Source organism: Dasypus novemcinctus, chromosome 21, assembly GCF_030445035.2.
Source record: "Dasypus novemcinctus isolate mDasNov1 chromosome 21, mDasNov1.1.hap2, whole genome shotgun sequence".
NCBI classification, from domain to species: domain Eukaryota; kingdom Metazoa; phylum Chordata; class Mammalia; order Cingulata; family Dasypodidae; genus Dasypus; species Dasypus novemcinctus.
The window spans coordinates 23,075,687-23,095,209 of NC_080693.1; the positions used below are offsets into that span (position 1 = coordinate 23,075,687).

The 19,523-nt window shown below is 47.1% G+C and overlaps 1 protein-coding gene across 1 annotated transcript in view; it reads right to left on the reverse strand.

Moving 5' to 3' along the window:
* GLP2R (glucagon like peptide 2 receptor) overlaps positions 1-19,523 on the reverse strand; it is a 139,229-nt gene that overhangs the window by 55,952 nt on the left and 63,754 nt on the right. Inside the window, exons 5-9 of the mRNA XM_058283482.2 lie at positions 18,704-18,752; positions 13,298-13,493; positions 11,342-12,900; positions 8,364-8,446; positions 7,440-7,777 (exon numbers count right to left, since the gene is read on the reverse strand). Of these exons, the coding sequence (XP_058139465.1) occupies positions 7,440-7,777; positions 8,364-8,379 (354 nt within the window). The 5' untranslated portion in view covers positions 8,380-8,446; positions 11,342-12,900; positions 13,298-13,493; positions 18,704-18,752. The remainder of the gene's footprint in view (positions 1-7,439; positions 7,778-8,363; positions 8,447-11,341; positions 12,901-13,297; positions 13,494-18,703; positions 18,753-19,523) is intronic.

The following is a 19,523-nucleotide window of genomic DNA, read 5'->3' on the forward strand; positions in this document are numbered from 1 at the left end:
GAAAAAAGAGACAACAAGCAAAAAAAAAAAAAAAGAAAAAAGAAAACAAGCAAAAATAATGAGCAAACAGGAAAGGGAGCCATCTCTGTGGGGAGACAAATACATATGAATTTTAAATTCACCCCACCTAACTGTATTCATTTTAATGCAAAAATCAAAGATTTTCTTCAAAAATCTTCAAGTGAGGTTCAGGAGACTTCAGACTTTCAGGAGGATGCAATATGGTTATCCTGAAGTTCCACAATCTCCAAGACAAAAAGTTTGCATATTCCTGGAAAGCGGCTGTGACGCAATTGTTTGGGCCCCCGTTTACCATATGGCAGACCCTGGGTTTGCATCCTGGAAACTCTTTGTGAAGGCAGGCTCACCTGCACGCCGTGGAGAGCCACTGGCCTGCAAGCACCATGGAGTGCCACCCAGCCCACAAGCACCAAGGAGTGCTGCCGGCCTATGAGCACTGCAGAGAGCCGACTCAGCAAGATGATGCAACAAACACAGAAGAGCACGCAGTGAATGGACACAGAGAGCAGGCAACAAGAAAGCTGCAAGGGGAGGGGAGGAATAAATAAAAATAAATACAGACACACAGAAAAATGCACAGCGAATGGACAGAGAGCAGACAGCAAGCAAGCCACAAGGGGGGGGATGGATGAAAAAACAGTTGCCCTTTCCTAAGTCTACACGGATCCTAGAGGGAGAAGAATCACATCAAGAGGGACACAATGGGTCAAAGAAGGGTGGGAAGAAATCATAGCTCCCTGTGCCATCTATCCCAAAGGCCTATGGGTCCAGAACTAAAGATTCCTTGGAAATACAGTGCAGGCTTGTTTGAGGTCATTGAGTTGAGAAGTTAACAATTTCTAATTGTGCTTTTAAAGACCTGTTGTTGTTGTTGTTGTTGTTGTTGTTTTTGGTTTAAAGCACTTAAAAGGGCTTTCTCTTCTATTGTTCAAATTACTCATCTTTAGAAAGTGCCTGTTGTATACCAGGTTTTCCATTAAGGAGGAATAAAAGGGGATTCAAAGACAAACAAGATGTGGTCCCTGCTGTAAAGGATTAGAACACGCAAGAGAAGACACAACACTTGTATAATTGACTGGATGCAAAGTCAAGTGACATTCTTGCTCTACCATCCTCTTTTCCAATAGGCTCAGCACCTCGGGTCCCTCAATCTCAAACCAGAAACTGGGAGCTATCCTCAATTCCTCCCTCACTCTCAGCCCCACATGAAATTCCACCTTCGAAGTTCCTCTCTTGTCCAACCCTGTCTCCTGTTTCCTCCAGCTCTAGTCTGACACTAACATTCACCCGATTCAGAGTGACAGGTCCAGAGGACAGGATCCTCCTGCTTAAAGTGTTCCTCTCAGGGCCTATGGACTCAAGATTTAAACTCTCATGGATGAAAATTGTGGTTAATAGTACAAATACAAGAACATACTTTTATGAATTAAAACAAATGTACATCACTAGTGCAAGTTGGTAAGAACATAAAGAAGCATGGGAAAAATAGAGTTAATGAAACCTATGTACTACAATTAATCAATGCCAAAGAAGTACTGTGTTACTAATAGGGGGGTATGGAAAAAATATACCAAATGTACACTATAGACCATAGTTAGCAGTAATAGTCTGATGATATTATCTCATAGTCTGTAACAAATGTTCCACAACAATGTAGTGTGTTGGTGGAGGGGTGTTGTATGGTAAATACACATATGTTCATGATTATTTTGTAAGTTCACAACCTCTCTAATAAAAATATATTTTAAAAATTTATCTTGGGAAGTAGTTGTGGCTCAAGTGATAGGACCTCCGCCTACCATATGGGAGGACCCAGTTCAATCCCTGGGGCCTCCTGGTGAAAAAGAAGAGAAAGCATGCCTGCATGGTGAGCCAAAGTGCCCATGCAGCAAGTTGAGTGCCCGTGTGGGTGCCCGCACAGGGAGCCTAGTGCCCATGCAGTGAGCTGAGTGCCTTGGCGAGTGCCCGCATGGCGAGCCAAGTGCCCATGTGGTATAGCGAGTGCCTGTACAGTGAGCCAGTGCCTGCATGGTGAGCCAGTGCCTGTGCAGCGAGTCAGTGCCCACACAAGTGAGTCATGCAGCAAGATGATGATGCAACAAAAGAGAGACGAAGGGGAGAGTCAAGCTGAAGCATGGTAGAGACCAGGAACTGAGAATTGACATGGAACCTCTCTCCATATCAGAGGTCCCCAGGATCGAATCCTGGTAAATCCTAGAGGAGAAAGACGAGAGGACAAAAAGAGAAATAGATACAGAGGATCACACAGCAAAAGGACACAGACAGCAAAAACAGCAGGTTGGGGGAGAGGAGGGGAAGAAAAAAATGTATCCTTTCGGCCATCACCGTCCCGAAAAGCTCTGTACAAGCCATAGGATTTCATGACTTCACATCTTTGCACTTCCCATTGACCCTTCCTCCCATCCTCTTTTTCACCTGGCTAACTCTTATTCATCCTTCAAGGCTCAACTCAAATCCAATGACCCCCGGGAAGTCCTGCTTGACCACCTCTCTGCCCAGAGTCTCGAGCTAGTAACCCTCCTTCTCAGTGCCCTTCACTACCACATATGATGGATTCTGGATTCCCAGGGCCCATCATCCTGTATTGTTCTCAATAGTTTACTCACCCATCTACCTCACTATCCTGTAACTTCCTTTAGGACTGAGAGAGGTCCTTCCTTTCTGAATCAAGCCTCTAGCACAGAGAAGGAGTCATTTTACAGCTAAAGAAACAGAAGCACCATTATGGGATGAAAGATGGGGATTGGGTGTGGAATGAAGGGAGGGGGTTAAACATGGGATCTGGGCTAAGAACATCCAATCAATCGGTTGACTTTGAGGCTTTGTCTCCTGTCACAAGGAGGAACAAACTCAAATACTACCCCAGGCTAGGTAGATAACCTGAAAGAGTGAAGAAGGACAGGTATAAAACAGGGAGTGGAGAAGCCTGTGACATATAGGGGAGATGTTTCACCTAAAGGCTCACAAAGCCAACTTCTGGAAGAAGAACTAGTGGAATCATCTTTAAACCATAAGTTCCCAGACTTTCTCAGTTCATGGTGCTCTTAGTGTCTCAAGAAATTTTTTTACCACCCCCACCCAGGCCAAAAGAAATATCAAAAGTTCCATTTATTAAGTAGGTAGAGAAAACTACTTAATAAGTATTTGTCTTAACAATTTAGTGCCTACTGGGCACTGCACACCCTCTCAGACCTTAGAATAAAATTAGCCACGCCACCTTCCTTCCCTGTTCCATACTGATATTCCAGAGACACTTGCTATTTATTGCAGCAACTGTGGAGAACCCAGGTTTGCATGGGTAAGACATCATCAAGAGCCTTGTCACACCTTCTAATGCTGAAACTGTGAAGGACCTCAAACTACTAGTTTGCACAGTATCTGGCAGATGTTTTGTATTGCTGTGCTTACCTCAAAAAATTAAACTATCTCACAGCACCATGGATTAGTCAATAAGTAATTACCATAAGGGTGATGAAATTTTGCCACATATTCCTGTTTCAGTTCCCAAAGAGTTTCATCTCTCTTACCAAGAGGTAAGACGTCCATTTATTTAAAGAAATAAACATTCTAATATGACTATAACTGACCATAACTGACTATATAATTTTTAACAAACTAAGCAGAAAAGTTGACAATTAAAAAAAAAAAGCTTCCAGGGGAGTGCCTGCCTCCCATGTACAAGGTCCTGGGTTCAATCTCTGGTACCTCTTTTTAAAAAAAGCTTCCAGAATGCTCCAAGTCATCAAATAAAGATCCTTTCTGGGATAAGTTATGATTTGTGACTACAAAACCTCACAGGGACCTGACTGAGGAAGAGATAATAAAATCAGCCTTCCGTTTGGCTATTCCTGGGCAAACATTCCCCAACTCGCTGTTCCTGGTCATGGCTAACAGCCATGGTTAAAAGCAGAGAAAAGAAACTAAAAACACTGAAAGTTGACTGTCTTTCCAGGCAGTTAACTGAAGACACCAAAAACACAGGAGGAATATACAGATTCAATCACAGCGGGATTCACAGACAAAGCAAGGAGGAAAGGAGATGTGTGAGTGGAATTATTTCTGACAAAGGCCAGCTTGAGCTTGGTTCCTCTGCCCCCTCTAGAGGCAATCAGCATAAAGCTTAACTGGCTGAAAAGGGATTAAGGAAAGGGGAAAAATACCTTCCATTGATTCCCTTTAACTAAATCTTCTATTTTCCTTTGTTAGAGAAGGACTGCACTTCACTGCAGGTAAAACAGAAATTACAGATAAGCAAAAAGGGGAAAAGGCAGAATCAATCTCATTACCCTGAAGTTAAAATCTCCTTCCAGAATTTCCTCTGCACACAAATGCCCCCCTTTCTCTCTTCCCTCCCTCCTTTCCTCCTTCACGTCTTCCTTCTTTCCTCTCCCCTCCCTTCTTTCTTCTTTCCTTCTCTTTCATTTCTTTTCCTTTGAGTGTTCTGAAGCCTCCTTTCACCAGAAAACATATTGTGAAATATTGTCATTTCAAGAGACTTCTAAAAAACTATTTTAACAGCCATATATCCTATGAATGAATGCAACATTTATTTTTAAGATTCTGTAGTATTGCTGTTTTCAGATGTTTGCTGATGTAAATGATGGTATGACAAAACTTTTCATAGTTAAAATTTTAAGCACGTCTTTATTTTCTTAGGAGAACTTCTTACAGATGGAATTTTTGGGTCATAGAGTACATACATTTTTAAAGGTTTTGATACATACTGCCAAATTACCTATTCTCACCAAATTTTTAAAATATGCACCATTTTATATTCTGGCCAGCAATGTATGAAAGTCCACAAATTCATTTCTCAAGGAAACTTAGAGAGTTTGTGTCATTATGATGCCGGAGCAACCACTAATTAAGTTAAATGAGGGGGAGGGAAGTACCATTCCTCCACTTGAACTCAGAAACTAAACCATCCCTGAGAATTTCTCATCAAGTGAATTTTATGAAGACTTTCTGCCAGAAAACACGCCACGGTCATTTGTATTCCATGGAGGGAAAGCGTCTATAAGCAAAATTCATCATGAAAGTCTATGCAAAGCCTTATAAAATAAACATCTGGAGAGAGAAATGGGGTTTCAGTTGGAGAAGCAAGGAAAAGGTCACCAGAATTATGTAGACACACACTGGGGGACAGAGAGAGTGAAGAAGTTCTGGAAACACAGAGTGGGTGGGAGGGGGGCCTCTGGTGAGCATGCTCTCAGTGATGAAAATACCAGAGCAAAAGGGCCAAAGATGGCTCTGTCGGCGGGTAAGCCAGCTTGAAGCTCTGCAGAGTCTGCTGGTGTGAGATATAAACATGCATATGTCAAGAGCTCCCATGGAGTGCTTTGGAAAAAAGAACTCAGGACTTCAAACTCCCTGGGTAGACGCCTCAGCTCCACTCTCAGGAGCTCCATGGCGGCGGGCAATGATTAACCCCTCTGGGTCTTAATCTCTCCTTCTGTAAAATGGGTTCGGTCAGATACTCTTCTCAGAGGCTTGCAAGATGAGGTATGTGGAAGCCTGTTACAATAAAATGAAAAGTTTTGGAGCCATGCTTCATGTTTGTGGATGGATAGCCAACAAACCTAGACAGTTAGGTTTTTTTGTTTGTTTCTTAGGTATTTTATTTTTCTCTATTTTTTTTTTTAAGATTTATTTATTTATTTAATTTCCCCCCTCCCCTGGTTGTCTGTTCTTGGTGTCTATTTGTTGCGTCTTGTTTCTTTGTCTGCTTTTGTTTCTTTGTCCGCTTCTGTTGTCGTCAGCGGCACAGGAAGTGTGGGCGGCACCATTCCTGGGCAGGCTGCACTTTTCTTTTCACGCTGGGCGGCTTTCCTCACGGGCGCACTCCTTGCGCGTGGGGGCTCCCCCACGCGGGGGACACCCTTGTGTGGCACGGCACTCCTTGCGCGCATCAGCGCTGCGCATGGCCAGCTCCACACGGGTTGAGGAGGCCCAGGGTTTGAACCGCGGACCTCCCATATGGTAGACGGACGCCCTAACCACTGGGCCAAAGTCCGTTTCCCTCTATTTTTTTTTAATGACAGGTTTTAAACAGAAAATATTCTGAGAATCGAAGCAAGGATGCGAGTTCTGTGTCAAGCAGCAAGAATTCCATGAAATAGATCATTGGCTGGGCTCACAGACAATCCGAGAAGACTTGAAGGTGGCCTCTGGGAGAATTTGGCTGCAGAGAGCTTGGTAGGGGTTTTCTGCTGACTAGTCCTGGGCCAGCACCAAAGAGAGCCTGCTACGGGGAAATTGGGTACGATCTGGCTCCACAGCCAGCTGGAGGGGATCTGGACATAAGAGGCAGGAAAGAGGGTGGGGGTTGCTGCAAAGGGCCTAATCCTGCCCATGGACCAAAAAAAGAACCAAACCATTCCTCAAGGCACTTCCTGCTTTCAGATGAGTGGACCTGGCATTCCTGCAAACCATGGCCCAGTAAAAATAAGGAACCCCGAAAAGTGGGGCAAAAGGTCCAGTCTCCTAGGCGAAAAATAAGGTGACTATGCCCAACTATAGGGGACAGTTAAATACATTATAATAGTCATGACGCTCTTAAACATCACGTTATAGGTCAACCTTACCGACACAGAAATGCAGCCCAACCCCTCTGAGACTCACGTTCCTAATCTGTAAATTGGGACAAACAAGACAAACGCCCTCACAGGGCCACAGAGTATGAAATGAGTAGTGGAAGGGAGGTGCCTGGCACCAGACCTAGCATATAGCAAGTGCACCATAAAAAACACTAGCTTGTTATTAGTGCATTTTGTTAAGGAAAAAGCAGTGACAAAATAATATTTATAGTATGATCCCATAGTTTAAAAATTATGTGTAAATAAATGGTAGAAAAATGTCTGGAAGTATGTCTTGAACTCTGAACAAGACTGGTCTCTGGGCAATGGAATTACAGTGGTTTGTAGTTTATAGTTATACTTTTTTATATAAGATTTTTTTAAAAACAATGAGCATTCTATACTTTTATAATAAGTGGAAGGAAAGGGAAAGGAAAGGAAAAAACAAGTTGTTCTGCCTACATGTTCAAACCTGAGAGAATGATCAAGATATAGAGGAGGACATACACAATTTTAAATGACATTTGCAGAGTCCAAAGTGACTTGGCAAAATGCCTATAATGCGATGCAAAGGTGAAAACAGGGTACACGCTGTTTGACGCACCATAATTTCAGCTGTGTAAAAAAATGCATAGAAAAAGGATTTGAGGAAATCTGCCAAAATATTAATAGGAATTATCTCTAAATGCTAGGATTATGGTTGAGTATTATTTTCTAAATAGTTTTTTTATATTTTCCAGATTGCCTACAAGAGGCCTAAATCGCTTCCATAATCCGAAAATAAGCACAACTGATAATAATAATAAAAAGAACTGCTCTTACCTGCTTGATGGAAACCAGCAGCATCAGGGCAAGGATGAGCCTCGCAGGGGCCTGGAGGGGGCGCTTCCTGTGGGCAGGGAGAGGGCCGGTGCCCCGGGGCGCAGGGATGCCCACCGGCAGCCCTAGGACCCCGGGCAGGCACCCCCCTGTCCCGCCCCCAGACCTGGCCCTGCTCGCCTCCGGCCTCATCTTCCCGGCTGCCCCCTCACAAGTGCCGACACATGTCCCCAGCGGCCCAGGATGCACCACGGGCTGCCTCCTCCTGCATTCCTCTGTGCACAGCAGGGAAGTGTTTGCACGAGTCCTCTCCACGCCGCGCTGAGAGCCTCCGAACCAGTCTGGGGAGAGGAGGGAATCTCCCAATTTTCTCCTCCACCGCGTCCCTCCCAGCTGCAGGCCCTCCCTCCCCCGCAAAGGCAGGGGGAAGTTCCCCAGGCCTTCCCCACGGGGGCCTTCGAGGGGGGAAGGCGAGTGGTCGGGGTCTCCAAGCCCAAGGCCCCGCTCAGGGCAGAAGGCTGTGGGTGGGACAGTCTCCGGGTTCGAGCTTCCGAGGAGCAGCTGGGGGAGAGGACGGCCCCCCGCCAGTTCGGGGCCGCGGGTCTGGGTGAGGGGTGGGGTGGGGGTGTTTCTTACTAAGGCGTTAAGCTCCTCACGGCCGGCCGGGCTCAGACCAGCCACCAAGGCGGGACCCTATGTGCACCGAGACTACAGGAGACATTTAGGGGCGCTATTCAGGGCCAGCAGCTGGGTTTAAGCCCCATTCATTCTTGCGTTCTGTCTACAAAACAGCCCACCGGGAAGCCAAACCTTTGGGGGTTTGCCTGCCTGCTTGCTCTGAACACACGTGGCTCAGCCCGCCTGGCAGATTCATTTATGGGCTGCATGATTTATCAATAATTAACTAACATGTTAGTACGCTCTCACCGCAAAATCCTTTCATCTGTCATCCTGCTTCATCCATCCTCACAACAGCCCCACAAGGGGAAGGGTAATTCTCCACTTGACAGCTGAAAAAGTCATGGTTCAGAGAAGTCAGGCTGCTTGCCCTAGGCCACACAGCAAGAACGTGGCAGTGCCAGGATACTCAGGTGTTCTGAAGGGAGTCGCCTGACCACAGTTACCCAGTAAGGTGCTACACTCTCCCCGTACCCTCTCTGGGGGAGTTCCTTTTCTCCAGTCGGCTCATTACTGTGCCTCGGAAGGGCTCTGCTCCACCACCCCCACCCCACCCCACCCCCTCCTTATTCAGCTCCTAACTGAACCTCCAACTCTTCCCAAATAGGGGCCCAGGCAGAGGATATGATTGAATGAAACACCAGCTCAGCAAGAGGTGAAAAGAACGTGTTTCGGTTCATTCTGTTTTCCATTCAAGTTTACCCCGGGAGTTCCTTTTGGTTAACTTGAATAAATTCTGAACAACTGGGAAAAGCAGGTGGGCATTCTGTAATACATAGCCTTGGAAATCTTAAAAACCCCAAGGCAGGAGTTTAAACCTGACCCGAAAAATGCCGAATCTGAACAAAGACCCCCAAAAGTGGACTCTCACGCAGATGTGACCCCTGGAATCACTGTGGTCATCTTGCTGGGACGGCGGCGAACAGGAGGAGGAGATGCAGAAAGAGAAAAATGCCTGTGATGGCTTCTTGCCCATTTGCTATGACTGCAAAGGTATTCTGTACCTGCACATTAAAAGCTAGCCACTAAGCTGCAAGCTTGCAAAGAAAATGCTTTGCAGTTTTCTCCTAAGCGTCCTTTTCTGAAGGGACAAGGGTTGGGTCCACACGGGACTTCCCACCGCTAGAGGGATGCCCTCTAGTGACCAAACATGGGAACTCCTCTTCCCACAGGACAGGGCTACCAGGGGAGACCCAGACACACAGGGTTTGTACCACGAGAACGTGCAACCCGGCTCCTCGGGCTTTGCCGGCGGGAACGCGCAGGTGCAGCGGGACTAGCCCTCCCCCCTCCCCATGCAGCTGGGTTCTCGGGTACAGCTGGTGGTCTTCAGGAGAAGTCTGCCTGAAGCCAGGAACCCGAGGGTCATTCCAGATGCCAAGAAGCTTCCCAGGGGTCCTCGGCATCATCACTCCTGTCAGTGCCCACCTTGGCGAGGAAATCAGGGATGGGCCAAGGGCGCTGCCCACTGGCTCTTGGGGCCCCGGGATGGAGCTGCCCTCCCAGCCCAGCACTTGCTCAGCCTGCGCCCTGGAAGCAGCCCTGCCCGCAGCGCTCAGAAGCCCTGGACGGGCCGCTCTGCCCTGCAGTCCCTCTCCGCACAGGGGAGGCCGCTGGAGTCCCCATTTCTGGAACCCAACACTGAGGCCTGCATGCTGCCAAAGGCAAGGACGGGGCCGTCTCCCCAGGCACCCCCCAGACCCGGCCTGGTCTTCAGCCAAAGCCGACGCCCCGAGCTGCAACACGATGGACCCTGAGGACCCCATGCTGCAGAAACCAGCCAGACACAAAGGACAACGATCGTGCGATCTCACCAACATGAAATCGTTCGAATATGCAAACTCATGGTCAGAAATTAGAATCGAGGTAATGGGGCCCCAGGTGGGGGTGGGAGACGGGGAGTCGAGGTTTAAGGGGGACAGTTTCTGCTTGGGGTGATGGAAACGTTTTGGTCTGGTGGTGGCGGTGGCAGCACAATATCACGAATGTAAATAACACCCTGAGTTTATACCTGAAAGTAGTTAAAATGGGAACTTCCATGTTGTATATATGTTGCCACAATAATTTTTTGAGAAGTCATAAAACTGTCCAACACAGTGACCCTAGCTGTCAATTATGGGCTTTAGTTAATAATACATCATAGTATTGGTTCATCCGTGGTAACAGACATAGCACATGAATGCAAATTGTTAATAATACAGTGTGTATGTGTTGTTGTGGTGGGGTTACTGGGAACTATATTTTCTACATGATTTTTCTTATAGACCTACAAGTGCTCTAAAAATAATTAAACTACATTAAGGAAAATAAGATGAGAAGGACTGAAAAATAAAAAACAAAGCCGACGCCCACATCTCCATCCCGAGGAGGGAGCAGAGCTTGTCTCACCCAGCCAGCTCTGTGCCTCTCTGCATGGGGCCTCTGCAGGCCACTGGGTGCTCCAGGGAGCTGAAGATGCCGGCGCTTGGGTCCCGGGAAGGGAGCGTGAGGGGAGAAGTGAGGGGGACAGAAGGCCCGGGAGGAGGGGGCCAGCCCCCAGGCAGGGCGGGGCGAGGCCCGCGCACCCCCATGCCCTCCTTTGGCCTCGCCCAGCGCCGCCCACCCGGTCCTCAGCTTCTCCCCCGCGCTGTGCGGGGTCCAGCCCGGGGCCTGGCACTGCCTGCACATCAGCGGCGGGAGGGACAACGGGGGCCAGGACGTCCAGAACCTGTGGGAGACGAGGGCCGACAGGTTGCAGAGCAGGTTGCAATGTGGGGCTCTGGCCACCTCGCGAGGAGAACCTCCACCGCACAGGGGAGCGCGGCCCGCGGGCTCCACCAGGGACCAGCGGCAGGGAGGCGGCCTGGAGGTGGCCCTGGGTTTGATTCCTGGCCCTCCCACCTAGAGCAAGTCCCTTCATTTCTCTGAGCCTCCGTTTTCTCATCTATAAATTGGGAGCAACAGTTCCGCTGGTTCCTGTGAAGACTGACTGAGTGGTTTCATATACAGCACTTGTGGCAGTGCCTAATGCATGATTAAATCTTAGCTTCATATTCATATCAATATTTATATTTTTTATAAATATTAGAATCGAAGCAGCTCCCTCCCAACTCTGAGCTGACTCCCTGGTATTTCTCCTGCATCTTAGGAGGTCTTGTAATGGAAACTTCTTTTAGAAAATAGACTTTCATCTTCGTCAGAAGGCAACCGCCTTAATGGAGCACCTACCACACACGTTAGTCCCTTACCTCAGGCCATCCTGGAGACAACTAAGCGAAGTTATGTCCTTTCCTGCGAAGTAGACACTATTTCCTCAGCTCACAGAAGAGTGGAGGCTCAGGGAGTTTCAAGTCACAGAGCCCGTCCCCCTTCCCAGCGTCTTCCTCAGCCCAGTTCATCAACATCCTTGGAACTCTTGTGGCTGTGGGTGGTGGTAAGGAAAACGGGAAGGAAGAGGACAGAGAAGGAATAGTACTTGGGGCTCAGGTTTCAAAAAAAGAGAGTTTTTACCTCATGCTGAACTGAGGAGTGAGCTATTTGACCCCTCAAGATTAGGGAAAGCAAAGGACCCCGCGGTGGAGAGAAGGGGCTCCCTCCTGTGAGCTTCTTCCTGACCTCAGGCTTCTGCTTAAGTGAAAGACAAGAATGAGGCCTCTGAGGTGCTACGTGTGTCCCCCCTGCCCTCCCCTCCCCACCTGCCCCGGCTGGTAGGGGACCTGTGGCCTTTGCTAAGGCTGCTGGAGGGGCCGCCTCTGCCCCTGTCCTCTGAGCAGGGCAACCTTCCTGTGAGTTCACTCTTCCTTCACGGCAGACTCAGGAGTCACAGGGCTGCATCCTGGGGCATTCCCAAGGCAGATCCAGATTTTTGGTTTGCAAAATATGATCACCGTACCCATAGGTAAATGGCTTGGGGACCTCTGCTCCCTAAGTTCCCACCTGAGGAATGCCTACTTCCCTTTCCACAGCTACATGTAAGTATCAAACCAGTTATCAAAGGTTGGTGTCAATCGGAATCAAGGGCGAAGCCCTGGAGATTCCAGTTCAGTAGGTCTGGGACAGGATCTAAGAAATCTGCATTCTTTTTTCAAAAAAAAATTTACATCAGGTAATGTTTATATAGAGATAAAACTTCAATATCACTTTGAAAAACTCCCCTGCCCCCTTTTCTTTCCATAACCTAGTCCCATCCTTCAGGAGAAACCACTTTTAACTTAGTTGATTCTTCTGGTATTTGCCTTCACAGGCCAAAAAATGTGCTAACATTGCTCTGTCTTCACCTCAGATGTTATCTATCAACTTCCCACCCTAATAAATAGGATCTAACTCTCTCCCACCACCTCATCCCACACCCCCTCTGCATCTTCCTCATGTAGTTATAATGCTACTCTATTAAATCAATGAGCCAATACTTTATTTTTGCTAAATATTGTTCACAGCAGAATCAAGGAGGCTGCTCTGCTTACATGTATTTTCTTGCACAACTTTTTCCTTTTCCTGGAGTTTCTAATTGCCTTTTCTTTTCCCATCCTCATAGCATTTGTTTTTATTCCCCTCAACTCTCTATTCTGTCTGGTATTTCAAACAGGCTCCCCTGGTGATTATGACACACACCAAAGATGGAGAAGCATGCCCCAAAGTCAGGGAGATATGCTTGGGGAAAGGCAAATTTCTGTGGGAAGAGAAGACATGGAAGAGCATGGAACAAATCCCCAAGGGTTCACTTAGCCATTTGCATGTCAGGCACAGGGCCAGGTGAATACAAAGGTGAGCGAGCCACAGTGCTGAGAGGTAATCCATCAAGAGAGACCTGAGTTTAAAAATAAAACAAGGAAAAATATGATAATGGTTATACTGAAGACTCAAGCATGACAGGGGAATGCGAAGAGGGAGAAGTTATTTATAGTGTCGTAAAGGGTGTGGCAAACATGTCAAGGCTCAGAGTAGAATCATTATTTTTATTTTTTCAATTGTAGTATCATATATATAACATAAAATTTGCCATTTTAGCCACTTCTAACCATACAACTCAGGGACATTAATTATATCTGCAATGTTGTGCTACCATCACCACTATCCATTACCAAAACCTTTTCATTGCCCCCAAACAGAAACTGTACCCATTGAGGAACAGCCCACCTCCACCCCCAGGCCCTGGCAACCTCTGATCTACTTTTTGTTTCCATGAATTTGCCTATTTTAGATACCTCATGTAAGTGAAATCGTACAATAGTTGTCCCTTTGTGTCCAGCCTATTTCACGTAGCATGATGATTTCAAGGTTCATCCATGCTGTAGCATGTACCAGAACTGCATTCCATTTCACGCTGGGGGACTGGATTTCAACAGATGGACACTGGAGGTGAAGATGTTCCAGGTGGACAGAATGGAGTGAGTCAAATACCTGGGACCAGCAACATAGATTTCTAAGGAGGATTGACATTCTCAATAATTCTCAGGCAAAGCCAAGTAGAAATAAAGAATTTCTTGATCCCTTTCCAACTTCTGTGCAATGTAAGTACTTGATGTCAGGACAGAAAGAGACCTTAAGTACCTAGCCAGGTTTACTCAAAGAATATTCCACAAAGATGCCTTTGGAGACACTCTTTATAAAAATAAACAAAAAGTTCAGATAGTCAAATAAATTTGTAAGATGCTATGTATTACATTTTCTTACAAATTTACAACACACATTCACATATTAAAATCTCTGAGCTATCCCACAATAAAGAAACCTGCTTGAGATTACATATCCCAGTGTTTCCCAAAATTAGTTAACCATAGAAAAAATATCTGTGAATAGTGTGAGTTAATAGTAAATGAGGGGAAGCGGACTTGGCTCAACGATTAGAGCATCCGCCTACCCCATGAGAGGTCCACAGTTCAAACCCAGGACCTCCTGACCCGTGTGGAGCTGGCCCACGCACAGTGCTAATGTGCACAAGGAGTGCCGTGCCATGCAGGGGTGTCCCCTGCGTAGGGAAGCTCCCCACCCCCCGCAGGGAGTGCACCCTGTAAGAAGAGCCACTCAGCACGAAAGGAAGTTCAGCCTGCCTAGGAGTGATGCTGCACACACGGAGAGCTGACACAGCAAGATGACACAACAAAAAGAGACAGATTCCCGGTGCCGCTGACAAGAATAGAAGCGGACACAGAAGAACACACAGCGAATAGACACAGAGAACAGACAACTGGGGTGGGGGGGAAGGGGAGAGAAATAAATAAAAATAAATCTTAAAAAAAAAAAGTCAATGAGGTTAGCATTTGGTGGAATACATTTTGGAAAAGGTTGTCCTGGAACAACAGACTCATTTTACAGAAAGGAAGAATGAATTCTAGAGGTACACATGCTCTATTAAAGGTAGATAATTAATGAAGCTGGACACGGGACTCAGATTTCTTAACTGTTAGCCCAGAATTTTCCCTGCCATCCCACAAAGCCAAAAAACTTAACTGAAAACAAATCTTACATTGGTCAATGAATAATTCTGGATCCATCAATTCAAGTAACCTCTGGTCACATTTTTTTATATATTTTAAATGTAATAAGGACATCCCAGTAAGATAGGATCTCTAAATATTGCCATCACTTTATTAAAAAGGAGGAATGGGAGATAACTTCCCAGCACATTTTTCTCCCCAAAGAAACTTTATCACCACAGTGTTGCAGGATACCCCTAAAATAAGTAGTTTAGAATTAATTTTTACAAAATAGCAATTAGATATCATATGTATTAGAGAGTTAAAAAAAAAAAAACTGTACATCAGGGGTTACAAGCTCAAATGCCTACAAGAGGAGGTAACACGAATGAGTACAGCGAGGCTAGCTAGGACTGCCCGTGACCTGGAACTCTCAAGGCTCAGCAAAGGGAGCTGCCTCTAGCTCAGCTCAGCTTTCTTGTCCTGTGGGCTTGGGGATTCAATAGTGTCAGATCCTCTGGTTTTTCAAGGGAAGTAAGACATCTGGAATTTTTATGTGTGTGTGAAATTTCCCAATATTTAAATATCTTGAGAACATTGCATGGGCCAAAAAACGCATGTTTGCAGCAGAATGTGTAGCCTATGGCCCCCAGTTGGAGATCTCCGCATCACATAAACATCTGCTATTCAGTCTAATTTATCATGAATGCCTGGGAGACTTGGGGAGGATAAGGCGGGGGAAAGGATTAGAACTGGAGGTGAATAAGAGGGAGCCCAAACTGTGCTTTAGAAAGAGGATCATGGGAAGCGGATGTGGCCCAAGAGATAGGGCTCCCGTCTACCACGTGGGAGGTCCAGGGTTTGATTCCTGGGGCCTCCTGGTGAAGGCAAGCTGACCTGTGCAGCGAGCTGGCCCACACAGAGTGCTGGCCTGTGCAGAGAGCTGGGGCAGCAAGGTGATGCAACAAAAGGAGACACAGAGGACAGACAATAAGAGACACAGCAGACCAGGGAGCTGAGGTTGCACAGAGATTGAGCACTTCTCTCCTACTCCAGAAGGTCCCAGGATTGGGTCCCAGTGCCACCTAAAGAGAAGACAAGCAGACACAGAAGAACACACAGCAAATGGGCACAGACAGTGAATGCAAGGCAATGATGGGGGGAGGAGAAATAAATAAATCTTTTTTTTGAAAAAAGAAAGAGGATCAGGATGGGTAAGGTGGGCTCAGAAGACCTGGCAGAAAGGGCTTCAGTCTGGGCAGGATGCTCCTGGGCCCCAAACGAGTCCAGGAAAGAAGCCTGTCTGTGTCCAACTCCCCATCCTTCCCCACGGGGACCTCAGTGGGTATTTTCCTTCTGCATCAGCTTTATCTCCATCTGCCACTGGTCCCCTTAAACCTGACTTCTGGGGAATCTCTTACCTAGAAAGCCATTTCAGGACCTCCTCCAATAGTTCTCCACTTTCTTACCAATGCCTAAAATGCCTTCCAAAGGAGGCAATCCCTTTTTTTCTTTTTTGTTTTTTTTTAAGGAGGTACCGAACCCAGGACGTTGTACATGGGAAGCAGGCGCCCAATCACTCGAGCTACAGCCGCTTCTCAGAGGCAGTGCCTTTTATCCTGCACTCTGAAACAAAGGTTAAAAATGAGAATTTCTAGTCAAGGTGGTACTCAGATAAAATGCCCTTTTCCCTGGGTGAGCCAGGCAATTGACAACATAGGCAGATACCAGATCCTACGGCCGCCCTTCTGCTAAACTCAGGAAGTTCAAGGGCAGAGGGACATAGGCACTCCAGGAGGGGCGGTGGGGGCGGGGGTGGGGGCCAGATTCAAGCGCAGACAATGCTGGGCAGCATTTCCCAGAGCTGGCAAGCCGTAGCGTCTGGCGGGAGAAGCGTTCTCCAGCTATGCAACACCCGCCGCTGGGGCTTCAGGGGCTTTAGAAAGATTTTTCCTTTTAATCCTGCTGGCTTTACTCAAAAGGAGCACCGTTTTCTGAGGCTTTGTATTAATCAAGGGGTCACTGTGACTTGACTCTTGGGGCCTGAGCTAAGCTCCCCCTTCTAAACTATCGTGGAGTCCCTTAAGCTCCTTGGCTGGCCTCGGGCTGCCCTGCCCTGGCTGTGTACCTGGCCTGCTCTTCATTCCTGTTAGCAAAGAAAGCGCTCCTCAGCAGCTGAGATGGATGCTTTCTCCGTGCATTATGGAGAAAGACAGCAAGTGGTGGTGTAGAAAAAGATACTGGGTCTCCACGGTTTCAATTCATAACGGCCCCAGCCTGTGTGAGCTTGGCCTCCAAATGTGTAAAAGCAAGATACCTGTACCTGCCTTATTAATAGTTAAATGCACACACACATACAAATGTGTGAAACAGTTCACGAAATGCTTCCACGACTTTCTCATTGGAAGGCTTGTATTATACCAACGGAGCAGATGACGAAGGCCAGCCTTAGGGAGGTCAGGAAACCTCATATGATTACTGACTGGGGCAGGAGCAGGCATGGAAGCCAGGCCCCTTGGATAGAAATGTGACAAGTTGTCCATGACATCCATCTGCTGCTCTCCCTGCTGGCCTGATGTAGGGTTGAGGGTGATGCTTGGGCCATATCAGCCCCAAAGTGCTCTGCGACAAAGTAGCGCATGAATGTCGAGATTTCCTCAATGCCATGGGGACCTCCCTGGTAAATTTGGGGGGACTCAGAGTAGTTTTTGCAACTGTGACCATACGAGTGCTGCCAAAATCAGAAGACAAACCAGGAGAATTTTCCAATTGCATAAATCCAAAGTTGACTTAATTCAAATGCTGCGGAGGCCACTGGAACTGAAGATTAACAGATGGGGTCCAGCCTCTGCTGCTCTCAGCCCCGGGTTGGGTAAATACCCTTCTTCAGGCTGCCTCAACAGACAGTTACGTGATGGACGAATCCCTGACTATGTGTTCAGCCTGAAAGCGTCTCAGCAGAGAAGCGAAACCAAACAGTTATACCCTAAAACCACCCTTTGTTTCTCTCCTTCCTCTACCTCAGCAGAGGGCAATGCAGAAATGTGAAGGAATAAGAACCATGGCCACTGGGGCTTATGAGAATGAACACGGCAGAGCTGAAGGTTTCTGACATTTAGACACGTACTGCTGTTGGAGTTTGCTAAGGCTGCCAATGCAAAATACCAGAAATGGGCTGGCTTTACAAAGGGAATTTATGAGGGGAAGGGCTTACAGTTGCAAGGCTGCGAAAATGTCCAATCAAGGCATCCTCAGAGATGCATCCTCACCGAAGGTCGGCTGCTGGATCCTGGCCTCCTGCCACGTGGCAGGGCAAAACGGCAGCTCCGGGTCTCTGCCTGCTCCTCCAGGCTGCGTTCTCCCTGAGCTCAGCTGTGAGTGCTCGAGCACATGGCAGGGCTCCTCTGTGCAGCTTTGAACTGCACTGTGGGCCTAGCCTCTGCGGGACCTTTCTCCGTGCCTCTGTCCTCCGCTGATTCTAGCCTCCAAGATGTCTCTCAGCCTCTCGGGCTTCTCTGTCTTTCTGTGACTGCAGGCAATCCCCTTTCTCCCATGGCAGGGTCAAAACGGCAGCTTCCATTCTCTGTTCTGCTTCCAGTTCTTGGTTTACATAAGACCCTAGCAAGGGAGCAGACACCTAAGCTGGCTCATGCCTCACTATCTAGTCCAAACAAAGGACCTAAAGTAACCTAATTAAAACTGATCTGGGAGCAGATGCGGCTCAAGCAGTTGGGCGCCCACCTCCCACATGGGAAGTCCCAGGTTCAGTTGCCAGTGCCTCCTAAAGATGAGCAGACACAATGAGCAGACAGACAAGGGCGCCATCTAGGGGTGGGTGGATTTAAAGACGATCTAATCAAAAGCTCCCTTAATTGAAGCCCTCTAATCAAAAGTGATCTACTCACAAGGTCCCTTAACTGAATCTAGCCAAAAGAGCCTACATAAAATAGGCTTCCACATATAGGAATGGGTTAACTTAAGCACATAATTTTCTGTTGGCCCACAGAAGACTCAAACCAGGACAACTGCCAAAAGCATGTACCTGCTGATATGTTTGGCTCTTCCCAAAGGGTCCTGAATGAGGTAGAAGGTGAATGCTGGGCTGGGCAAAGGAAGCAAGGAAAGGGCTCAGTGATGGGAGGGCGAGTCAATGGAAAGAGGCCTTAAAAGCCAGGAAGAAGAATTTATACTTACCCCTGTACTGAAAGTTCTTGAATAGGAAAGTTGCCTGGCATTTTCTCTTCTGCAAAAGAAAAATATTTTTCTGAGGCCTAAAATTCCTCCCAAACTTCCTTCTGTTCTTAAGAACTTCCAGAAAAGGTAGATGACATAGTCCTTGCCTTTAGGACACTTACAGTCTAGGAATGCATAATGATTCACGCTAGCCACATATAAAAAAAGTCCAATAAAATTAGTTTTATTCTGATAAGATTTAAGTGCATATTAACCATGATGGAAGATTCCCCATCTGTTTTGTCATTCAATCATCAAAACGAGGCTAAAGTGGGGATTTTTAACCTACGTTAGAGATAAGGAAGCCATTCCATTGAGGAGTCAATGATACATGTTCCATAGCCTTTTACTCCTTCCTCTGCTTTGGCTCCTATCAAACCAGATTGGAAGCAACCTGTGTCACAGTCTTTGTGTCCTCTGACCCCTTCCCTACTGCCCCCTGGGATTCCATTTAGTCAGTAGCGTAGTGGCTCAGCTCTGGCTGGGCTTCAGCTACCTGAGTTCCAAGACTGAATTTTCTACCTCCTGTGTGGTCTTATGCAAGTCATTTTCCCCTTATAGGTCCTTGGACCCTCTCCTCTAAACTGTGTGGGGATGGACCAGGTGGTTTCCAAGGCTCCTACCACTCTGCAGTCTGATTATATTTGGGACTGAAGTGCTGATGGAGAGCAACTCAGGGGCACTCACTTGAGACAGGACCCCAGAGGGTGACCTGCTATGGTCGCAATCCCCCATCTGCTGCCCATACCTAGACCAGGATACGGTTATGCACATACACCAA